This window comes from Pholcus phalangioides, unplaced genomic scaffold, assembly GCF_987345545.1.
Source record: "Pholcus phalangioides strain wild (caught in Gottingen) unplaced genomic scaffold, Ppha-v1.0 ptg000003l_1, whole genome shotgun sequence".
Lineage (NCBI taxonomy): Eukaryota > Metazoa > Arthropoda > Arachnida > Araneae > Pholcidae > Pholcus > Pholcus phalangioides.
The window spans coordinates 15,453,304-15,463,766 of NW_028301596.1; the positions used below are offsets into that span (position 1 = coordinate 15,453,304).

The following is a 10,463-nucleotide window of genomic DNA, read 5'->3' on the forward strand; positions in this document are numbered from 1 at the left end:
TAACTCTCCAATTCTTTGCTACATGAATAACGTATCTAAGTTACGTCTACACGTTCTACCCTTATTTGGATAAATTTTCTATCTGGAAGTATAATTTGGCTAGGGTATGTACGTAAATACTACTGTGCATATACTACTGCTTTCTACAATTTTTTTTTTGGGGGGGGGGCATAAAAGGCTTAATGACTTGAAACATATAAATTGTAATGTTTAATAGTGAATGGTGTATGAAGAAGAGCTAAGGCTAAATTTTTATTCCCACGCATACAATGTTCCAAAAGAGTTTAGTGTTTTGGAATATGTGGCACCCCGTCCCCCCTTCATCGCCTCTTTAAGGTCACTCTTTAAGGTCACTGTTGGACTTTAAAGTCAGTTTAAAGTCACTGTTCGTGATTTTTTCCTTTGGGGGTTTCATTCAAGACGCTGTAAACGTGCCTCTACAGCCAGCTACTTTGAATGAGTTCAAGATCCCGAATTACCACCGCTTTCACGGACATCAATACTGACATGCTGCATCGGGGATGAATTGGAATACCGTGTATATGTGCGCCGCTTAACGTAAGGAGGACACACATAGAAACTTATAAATAGTTTAAAAAAAAACTTGAAAAAAAAAGCTTGAAATGCTTCCACTGCTTACGCGGTATTACCCATCTTGCTATCTGTAACACTTTTTAAAATATATTACTTTGAAATCCTATGATTATCTCTGAATCACTCTGTATAATTCAAAAAAATTATTTTCCTATTCGTTTTCCTGATCAAAACGAATGTTTTTATCGTAGCAAAATGAATTTTTTGATGTTCAATTTATAAAAATTATTTTCTAATTTAAATGGCTTCTAAAATGAAAAGGGATAACATTTTGAACTTTTTTAATTGGAAGTTTTTCCTAACGATGCAGGAATTAGCTATCAAATAACGAATAGAATAGACACCCTGTTTAAACTTTAGAATGGAATCCGGAATATCTTCAGATCACGATGACCTATCAGCATCAAACAATTATCTTATTTCCGCCTTCATTACAGCTGGGTGGTCAGTATTGAGGGTCCTTTTGTGGTTTATCTCTTTGAACTATGAATAATCTCTTATCGATTCGAAACACTCTTAGACAACTAATTAAATAATTATTCAGTCAAGAAATGTATGTGTTACCGCAGATGCAAGAGATGCTTCCATGGCCAATTTTCAGAAATGATTCAACTTTTGCTGACCAATTCGGGAACTGGCCGGAGGTCCCTGGCCAAATTTTAATGTGCTGATACAAGACGGTTTTGCAGGTGCCATATCCATTTTTTCCATGTCCAACGTGTGCCCCATGGCTTTGTATAATAGCTGTATTGTGTTAGCTGTATGTGAAAAGAGGAAAAAGAGGAATTTTAGAAAAAACAACCTTTAAATATTAATAGACACATAATTTTCCTGTCAAATTTGAAGGGAAAAAACACCACTACTGCAAAAGAACCGCTACTGCAAAAGGATGGCTTGTCATAGTTAACGTGGACATAATTATTACGAAAAAATACACCAACTTAGCGATGACCCGGTATTACGCATTTTCTTTTTCAACTTCGGCCAGGAATCTCCATCCACTTCACGAACTGGCTGGACAAAGATCGAAATTCGAGCATTACCCGGGTTAGTGTTCAACGAAATTAGTCAGCTCGAGAACTGGCCGATTTTAGGGGTGTAATATATACCATTACTAATCAGAAAATTAATTGCCACGGTGCTATATAAAAATAAAAAAAAACATAATTACTCGGTTTCTCTTAACCATGTTTTAAAGTAAAACATAAACTGTTTTTTATTTCCATGTTTCGTCTGTCGCATCTGTCGGTGGAAACAAGAGGACAAACACAATATTGATGAAAACATCTCCGCCTTTCCTTTGTATATTTCGTCGGAATTTGTGTTTATGTGTCATGCGCTTTTTCTTACTGGAATTTTACTCTTGACAGTTACTTTAGAAGCATGTCATAGAATTAAAAAGAAATGGTTATGTTTAGGAAAGTTGCTGTAGAGTATGTTTTGATTTTTTTCCTAAAATTTTCGGCATAACCTGGTTTTTTTATTCCTGATAAAAGCATTAGATAACAACTGTCGGGGCCGAAATAGCTTACATTGGGAGAGCAAATGCGTAGAAGAAAACGATTTTATTTTACGTAATACAAGACGAGACATGCGTACACGTAGGCGTCGAACGAACATATCATACTAGGGAAAAAGATACAAGGGAAAAGAAGACACAAGCGAAAAGTCATGTAACGGATCAGTTTCGCCATCTGGAGGTGACCAGAGGGATTACAAACGTAAGATCGTACTATTCCCAACATCCTCCCCACCCTGGTCAACCTCCAGAGGAATTACCAATTGAATTGGCCGTCGAATTTCTGTTCCACTGGCTGTACGTAGAATACACGAACGAATGTTGCCGTCACGACCTTTGACGAGGGATGATATGCGTGCCTTCGTCCACATGTGTCGAGGTCTTGCATCTTCCTGTAGGAGGACGACATCTCCAACTCGTAGCTGAAAACCTTGGTCTTTATTTTTCACTTGGTGGAATGTCTTCAGCTCTAGTAAGTATTCTTTCCTCCATCGGTTCCAAAAGTCATTCAGTGAATCTTGCTGCAGTGACCACGATTTCTTGAGGTCGGTAGCTGCATGAACTTTTTCGTGAGAAGGAAGGGTTGTCAGTCGTTGTCCAACCAGGAAGTGAGCAGGCGTGAGAGGTTCTTCGAAGCTATCGTCTAACTCGTTATCTGCTGTCAATGGTCGACTGTTGACTGCGGCTTCAATTCCAGCCAACGTAGTCGTCAGTTGTTCGTCATCGAGAGATGCGCGACCTAATGTTTTCCGTAAACAACGTTTGACGACACCAATCATGCGTTCCCACCATCCTCCCCACCAAGCCGCTCGAGGGGCTATGAATTTCCAAGTGATTCCGTGGGAGGCGTAGTACTGGTGAGCAGAAGGTGAAGTCATGGCACTCCAAAGGACGGAAAGCTCACGATTTGCGGCGTGAAAAGTCTGCGCATTATCCGAATATACAGTGTTGGGAACACCTCGACGAGCAACAAAACGTGAAAATGCCAGCAAAAACTTATCTGTAGAGCAATCCGTGACAAGCTCGAGATGAATCGCTCGAGTGACAGCACATGTAAACAACAAGATATACACTTTCACTGAGATAGAGCTTCTACGAACGTATAGTGGGCCAGCGAAGTCTATCCCCACGACACTGAATGGTTTCGACTGTGTGACTCTATCCGAAGGAAGTGGTGCTTCAATTTGAGCCGGTGGCGTGTTTCTAAAAATTTTACAGGGAAGACACTGGCGTAGGACACTTTTAATAATCTGTCGCCCTCGAAGAATCCAGTAATCATTTCGCAGTTCAGATAGTACCACTCTCGTGCTCAGATGATGGAGACAAATATGTACGTGACGAATGAGCAATTTGACAAATGGGTGTGAACCATCGAGCACTAAAGGATGCTTTGCAGCAGCTGGAAGTGATGCGAACTGCAAACGACCACCAACTCGTATCAGATTGTCACTAAGAAATGGATGGAATTGTGCAATTTTCGAGTCTTTTGGAAGTTGTTTACCATGTTGAAGAGCATCATAGTCAGACGGAAAACAATCTATTTGAACTTGACGAATCCAATAACACTTCGCGTTTTCGAGTTCTTTTGCTGTTAATTCGCCATGAAGTTTGCAAGACGTGCGACAGTTGTATATGAATCGTTGCATCCACGAGGTAACCCGAATAAGTTCCGCGTAAGAACTGAAACGAGAAATGTCAATCACTGGGAGAGACGTAGATATCAACATTGAACTTTTCACAGTCTGACGAATTTCTGTCGAAGGTAGATTCGGACCAGTCTCAAGAGCATCATTCAGAGATGGGTGTCCGTTGACGTGTGACGATGCATCAAATACGTTACGACAATTTTCCGACTCAAGAGTGGTCTTCTTCACTGCGTGGTGAGGGAGATAATAAATTCTAGGACTTGACGATTCTGGCGCGATTTCGACGTGGCCGTTCTGGATGTAACGTTCCATTTGCTGAATGTACATTTCCCGAAAAGGGCGATCCTTATCCAGACGTCTACGAAGAATGTCAAGGCGGCGTGAGGTAATAGGTCGATTGTCCGAGGTGAGGCATACGTTTTCTTTCCACGGTAGTGAAACGACACGACGATGGTTTTCCAGGCTGTTAGATTCGTGAAAATCTCGCAATATTTTTGTTTCACCAGTCGAGAGTGATTTTTCGTTTACATCGGTGATTCCCATGGCTTCGAGTTCCCAGAAGCGTTTGAACGAGTCATTTATTTCTTCAGCACAAGTAGTAGCCATGCAATGAACAGTAGTGTTGTTCGAAGCAGGAGTGTGTTGGACATGAACGTTGGAATGGGTACCACTCAAGATATGTCCGAGATGAGACGGAACAAGAACGAAAGTGTCTGACAATTTGACCGGTGAATCAGTTTTCACTATTTTCCAGTAATAATCACTACCGATGAGAATTTGAATCGGGATGTCGTCAGAAGAGTGAGGGTCCGCAAGCTGAATTCTGCGTGAAGTAGCAAATGCACCAATGTCTACCGGAGCCGTGGGATGTGAGGCGTAGGAATTATTGCTTTCGAAAGCAACTATAGGAATCGATCTGTTATCCCAAATGCTAGATAAGAAAAATTGCACTTGACGTCGATACATCGATTGTTTTGGCACAGCTTCGAATGCACTAATAGACAAGTTGACCGATTGCAGCACATGCAATTGCAGTTCATTCACTAAACTGCAGTGAATGAAGGAGGTTTGACTTCCGGCGTCTAACACACATCGAGACAATTTGCAATTTCCGTTGGGACCGAATACCCAAATACGTGCAGTTTGCAAATACGTAAAACGGGGCGATACATCAATTTTACCAACAGCAGTAGAAGCATGAAGTGAAGGACAAATGGATACGTGATGTTTTCTTTTACAGTTAGAACAAAAAGCTCTAGCACGGCGTGGGCAAGTTTTAGCGTTATGCGAACGGTTAGTACACAAAAAACAACGACGAGTTTCTTTTAGCTTCTGCACTCGTAATTGAACATCAGTTATCACCGAGCAATTTTGGGGCCAGTGATCATACGATTCACAAAATGGGCAAAAGGGTGACGGATTTTTCTCGTTACGTCGAATGCGAACATGAAATGCTTCCGTAGTCAGGCGGAAAGTCGAAGGTGGCAAAGGAAACTCACCTTGCACTTTGCTTGAAAATCGAAGTCCGTCGATTTCTTCACCGAGGAACTGCATCAGCTTGGATATGTCCATGTCCGAGATATCTTGCCGTTTAGAGTGGATAATCCACCGTTGACGAATGTCCGTAGGAAATGTGCGAAGAATCTTCGGTGTCAAAATCCGACTGTAGTTATCGACATCTTCGCCGAGTGATCGGAGAGCTTGAATATGGGCGTTAATTTCCAAGTAGGTGTCGTTGAGAAACTCGGGCGATGAAGCTGTCGCTGGACGCAGGCTGTCGAAGAAATCGATGTGGGTCTGTATGATGGTATCCTTGTTGCCGTACCTGTCGATCAGCATCTTCTTCACCGTCTCGTAGGCTTCCGATGTGACGCCGATTCCCTCGACGAGCTTCTTGGGTTCGTTTTGGAGATACCCCCGTAGAAAAACGTGTTTGTCGATGGTTGACAGTTGAGGATTCTCGTCGATCGAAGAGGTGAATTGTTGCCAGAATGTCGGCCAGTCTTCAACACAACCGCGGAAGGGCTCTAGGCGTATTGTAGGCAGCTTGAGAGCACATGGTGATGAAGTCGATGTAGGCTGAGTTGAAGCGGGAATCGAAGTAGCAACCAGAGGAGGCACCGTCGTTGGAGACTTGTTGCGTTTTCGTAGCACGAGAGAAGCATCGAACAAGGCACGTTTCGCTTTCTCAGTGTATTCCTCGCATTTTTCGATATCGATAGCGTAGTCCTCGTCCGATAGTAGAGCGTGAATACCGTCGTCAAGGCGAAGTAATTTGTCCAATTCCTCCGTCAAACGAGAAACCATGAAGTCGATTTCAGAGTCGGTTTCCTTCCCGGCACTGTCCAACGTTGAAACGAATCTAGTCACCTTGGCGCGCACCGTTGTCCGTTTCCGATGGAGCGTCGTTAATTTCTCCTGATCCATATTAAGACGAGTTTCGTTGGTCAAAATGTTCATCCGACAGGTTTCATTCGTCAAAATATTCGTTCCGGCGGGTTTCGTGCACCAAAATATGTCGGGGCCGAAATAGCTTACATTGGGAGAGCAAATGCGTAGAAGAAAACGATTTTATTTTACGTAATACAAGACGAGACATGCGTACACGTAGGCGTCGAACGAACACATCATACTAGGGAAAAAGATACAAGGGAAAAGAAGACACAAGCGAAAAGTCATGTAACGGATCAGTTTCGCCATCTGGAGGTGACCAGAGGGATTACAAACGTAAGATCGTACTATTCCCAACAACAACTTGTAAGACAAGAAAATCGAAACACACCAGGCATTTGAAGTCCAAACAAAATTTCTTTCGTTGAAATATACAGTCAAACCTCGTTAATGAGTCACTCTTGGGAGAGCAAAAATATGACTTAGTAAGCGGAGTGACTCGTTAAATGGAGTAAACCCTAGCTGCCGTGCCAATTCCTGCCTGAGGACAATTGGGACTTCCAAAAAGTGATCCGGTAAGCGGAGTGACGTGTTAACCGGGTGACGCACTAACGAGGTTTGACTGTACTCCTATTTTTTGAACTATCTGAACCTATATGCATTGGATTCCAAATGGGCGCGCTTAGAATCTATTTCATTGATTGCACACCTTAACCCTTAACCCATTTGCATCATAACCGCATATATGCGCGGAATTTTCCTGGCCGTTACAGTCGAATCCCGTTTTTACGAATACCGATATAGCGAAAATCTCGTTTTAACGAACACTTTTTGAACTCCCCCAGATAAGTTTTCACAGGAACAATGCATAATAACCTGTAATTCCTTTACAGCGAAATTTCGTTATAGCGAAGTGATTTTCCCGTTCTCTTGGAGTTCGTTATAACGGGATTCGACTGTATCACCAAAACCCATATATGCACGCTAGTTTTTTATGCATAAGAACAAAACACGATAATATTATCACACTATATATAAAACTATTAAATTTAATTTTTGAAATTATTTTCAATGTATATCTTCATTGTATTAAGTAACATTACAAATTCTTTGTGTACGCCATTTTGTTTTTCGCTTTTTTCATTTTGAAATATTTCTAACTTTATACAGAAAAAAATTTTGGTGATACGGGCCAATTTTCCACTTTTTCGAATGATGCAAATTTGTTAAACGCCATTGACGATGAAATTTATCTCGTCTTCACAAAGCTAGCCTCTTACTTTAGCACTGGCAAGCCCAGATATTTTGTAAAGTTGATTTCTTGGCGCTGTCGACCTAATTGGACCTTGCGCCAATAAAACCAAAATCCTAAAGTTGATTTCGTAATGGGAAACTTTTCCCTATGCCCCTTAGTTTGCACCAGCTGAAATTCGGAAGAACGCCTACTTCATTGAAAAATACATCACATTTTGGGATTTTAGGCCCCACTGTTACCTGGCACCTGATATTTGTCCTGCCTACACAATCTGCATTAGCGATAATCGAATTTATGACCCAAAAATAAAAACAATTTAGAACTCAAAAGAGTGAAAAACTCAGCATATTTTACGAAAATAAAAGGACATTCGACGAACATTTTACAGGAGCGGCGAGAATGCTCGTATCTTTGCAAAACGGGATGTACGGTCTACGTGTTGAACTACGTAGATTGGCCGACGCATCAAAAATAATTTTGATCATGGCAAGCCCCGGAGAATAGGTTGTTCAGCCCTGGATTTTAGACAGACCAAACGGAAATTGCTAGTTGGTGCTGCCATCTGTGAATGATAGAAATATCCCGATGAAAAAATCTAAGGAAAGAAAATGCATGTACACGTCAATTCACGATTAGTCGAACTTCGACAACTCCAATATATGTTAAAGTAAAAGTTTTCACTCAGCCCTAGAACCTTTTCCGTATTTTAGTGTTAAAGGGGTTGGTGCACGCAAATTTTTGAAAAAAAACACATTTTCCAATTTATCAATTTTTAAAATACCATGAAATTCTCTACGTCTGTGTTTTTGTTCTACCTGTACTATATCAAAATATTTTAAGAGTATTCTAATATAAACTGCTGGCAGGCATTACACGTGCTAATGTTTTTCTAATGTTTACTAAAATTATTTTTTCTTCCAATCTAAGTTTTTTGTTAGATAAGGAACTTTTTGTCGAGCACCACTCATTCGAATGTCTTGAAACTTTGTGTGTCTCTCAACATTATGGTGTTACATAATGTAACAGGAGGATTTTTTATTAATTATTATAAAATAATTATTTTAAAAATTTTTATGGCACCAAATAGGAGTAAATTTTGGTGATTTTTGGAAAAAGTACTTATACTAAATTATGCAAAAAAAAAAAAAAATAAAATAAACACTAACAACATCGGAGTTTTTCGCGAACAGAAAATATTGAAATTTCGATCGATGCGAAATATTTTTCATTCTAGTTTTGTGTTGAAATCAACTTCAATAGATGGCGTTACCAACATTCTGGTGAGAACAATCGCAAATACAATAAAGATTTCAGACATGTACAGTACAGAGTTGCCAGATTGGCGGTTTTCCCGCCAAATTGGGCTGGTTTGAAAACGGTTCGGCGGGAAATTTTTGGCTTTGGCGGGTGGCGGTTTTTTGGGCGGTTTTTCCAAAATTGTGTTCTCATGGCAAATTTCTCCCAATTTTTCTTTATTTCTCTTTGCTTTTGAGCAAAGAAGTTTTTCTTTTTCACTTCAGTTCCTACCTCATGTTGTGTTTTCTTCCTGACAAGGCAGAAGGGGTGGGGGAACTCACCCAACTATGGAAAGCCAGAACTTTTAACCATAATGCCTTTCTACCCAATAATTGAAGGGGCCGTAAAACAAAAACTTGGGAAACTGTCCTGGGCTTGAGATCAGTGGTTTCAAACGTTATGATACCGCGGCCGGTCGGTTATAATATATCCAATGTATTATAAGGGTAGTAGTGACTATAAGGGAAATGGGAGACTTCAGTGACGTCACGAGCTTCGCGCGGAGGCCTTCTGCTATAGAAGGTGTTGCTCCGGCCCGACGGTTGGGAAACACAGCATCTAGACTCATGGCCCCCACATACTGAAGCAGGGCCCCGGGCTGCGAGCTTTTGCGGGGCCCCCGACAAGACTTCCACGGGCCCCCTTTATGATGAATTTATAACGTGAAAAACAAAAAAATGTTGAAAATCCCGGGTCCCAGGGCTGGAGACTTGTCAGCCCACCCCTTGTGGGGGCCATGTCTAGACCACAGAAGCCTGTGAAAGAAACCGTAGCCTCTACAAGCGTGGAGCTGGCAGGGCTCAAGCCCGGGAACCAGTTCTGTCTTAACGTATGGGCCCGGGGGCCTCAGAAAATCGAGAGGTAGTTGTATTTTTCGGGGATTTTCCATGTAGGGAATCAGAAAAATATTGGCTCTCGGGGTCCATGATGCTCTTAAAACGGCCCTGCCAGGAACCCAGAAGAGTTCTTAATTTTTTTGTTTACTAGACCGTGAAAAATCTGGTCTGGGACCCATACCTAATATTTAAAATCATTGTACCAAATTTCGTAGGCACCAATGCACAATTTGAGGCAGTGCCGTCTTGACGCATGGGCCAACCCGGGGGCACGTCACGGAGGCCTTTAATGAAGAGCGGCGGAGGGGGGGGGAAATAAAAAATGAGATATGGTTACGATTTGCGAGATTAAGCATGTGAATTGGTAAGTAGGCATTTGTAGTCTGGATAGGGAGCTGAGCAGAATCAATTTGCCCGGGGGGGGGGGGGGCGCCATGATGCTTTTAAGACGGCCTCGGCTCCAGGCCATCTCTGAGCCGTTTTTCCAGGACAGAGAATGTGTAGCCCTGACTTTCGCTAATTTTAAAAATCAATTTATTCGGTAAAAAAAAACATATTTTTTACGAAAATGTGAAAGGGTGGGGGGGTTAGTGACTATAACAAGAAAAGAGCTATAAGCCACACCTTTGCAGGCTAGAATATCGTGAAACTGTAGCTTGCTTGTTGCTCCATAGATGGCAGCACAAGTTAAAATATTTTGGGCTACTTTTTGGCTACTTTTGAAGAGGATTTTGGCTGGAAATTTTTGAAGGACCTGGCAACTCTGGTACAGTAGAACCTCGCTATAACGGAGCAAGCAATTAGGGCTGAAAGTTGTCCGTTATAATGAAAGTCCGATTTTTTAACAAATATACTTAATGCTGCAGACTGTGAAAGTACAGTAGTTAGCTGTAAAAAAGTGTTCGATATATAACAAAAAAACTTTA

The 10,463-nt window shown here is 41.4% G+C and overlaps 1 protein-coding gene across 1 annotated transcript; it reads right to left on the minus strand.

The window, feature by feature from the left end:
• Positions 1–2,307: 2,307 nt before the first annotated feature.
• Positions 2,308–6,186, minus strand: LOC149088159 (uncharacterized). The gene has a single exon (XM_089251636.1). It carries the CDS (start codon positions 6,184–6,186, stop codon positions 2,308–2,310), a length of 3,879 nt encoding a protein of 1,292 aa, XP_089107762.1.
• Between the last annotated feature and the right edge of the window lie 4,277 nt (positions 6,187–10,463).

Bases quoted from the DNA above. Each gene is read 5' to 3' on its own strand.
- LOC149088159 (XM_089251636.1), bottom strand. From the start codon at position 6,186: ATGGATCAGGAGAAATTAACGACGCTCCATCGGAAACGGACAACGGTG.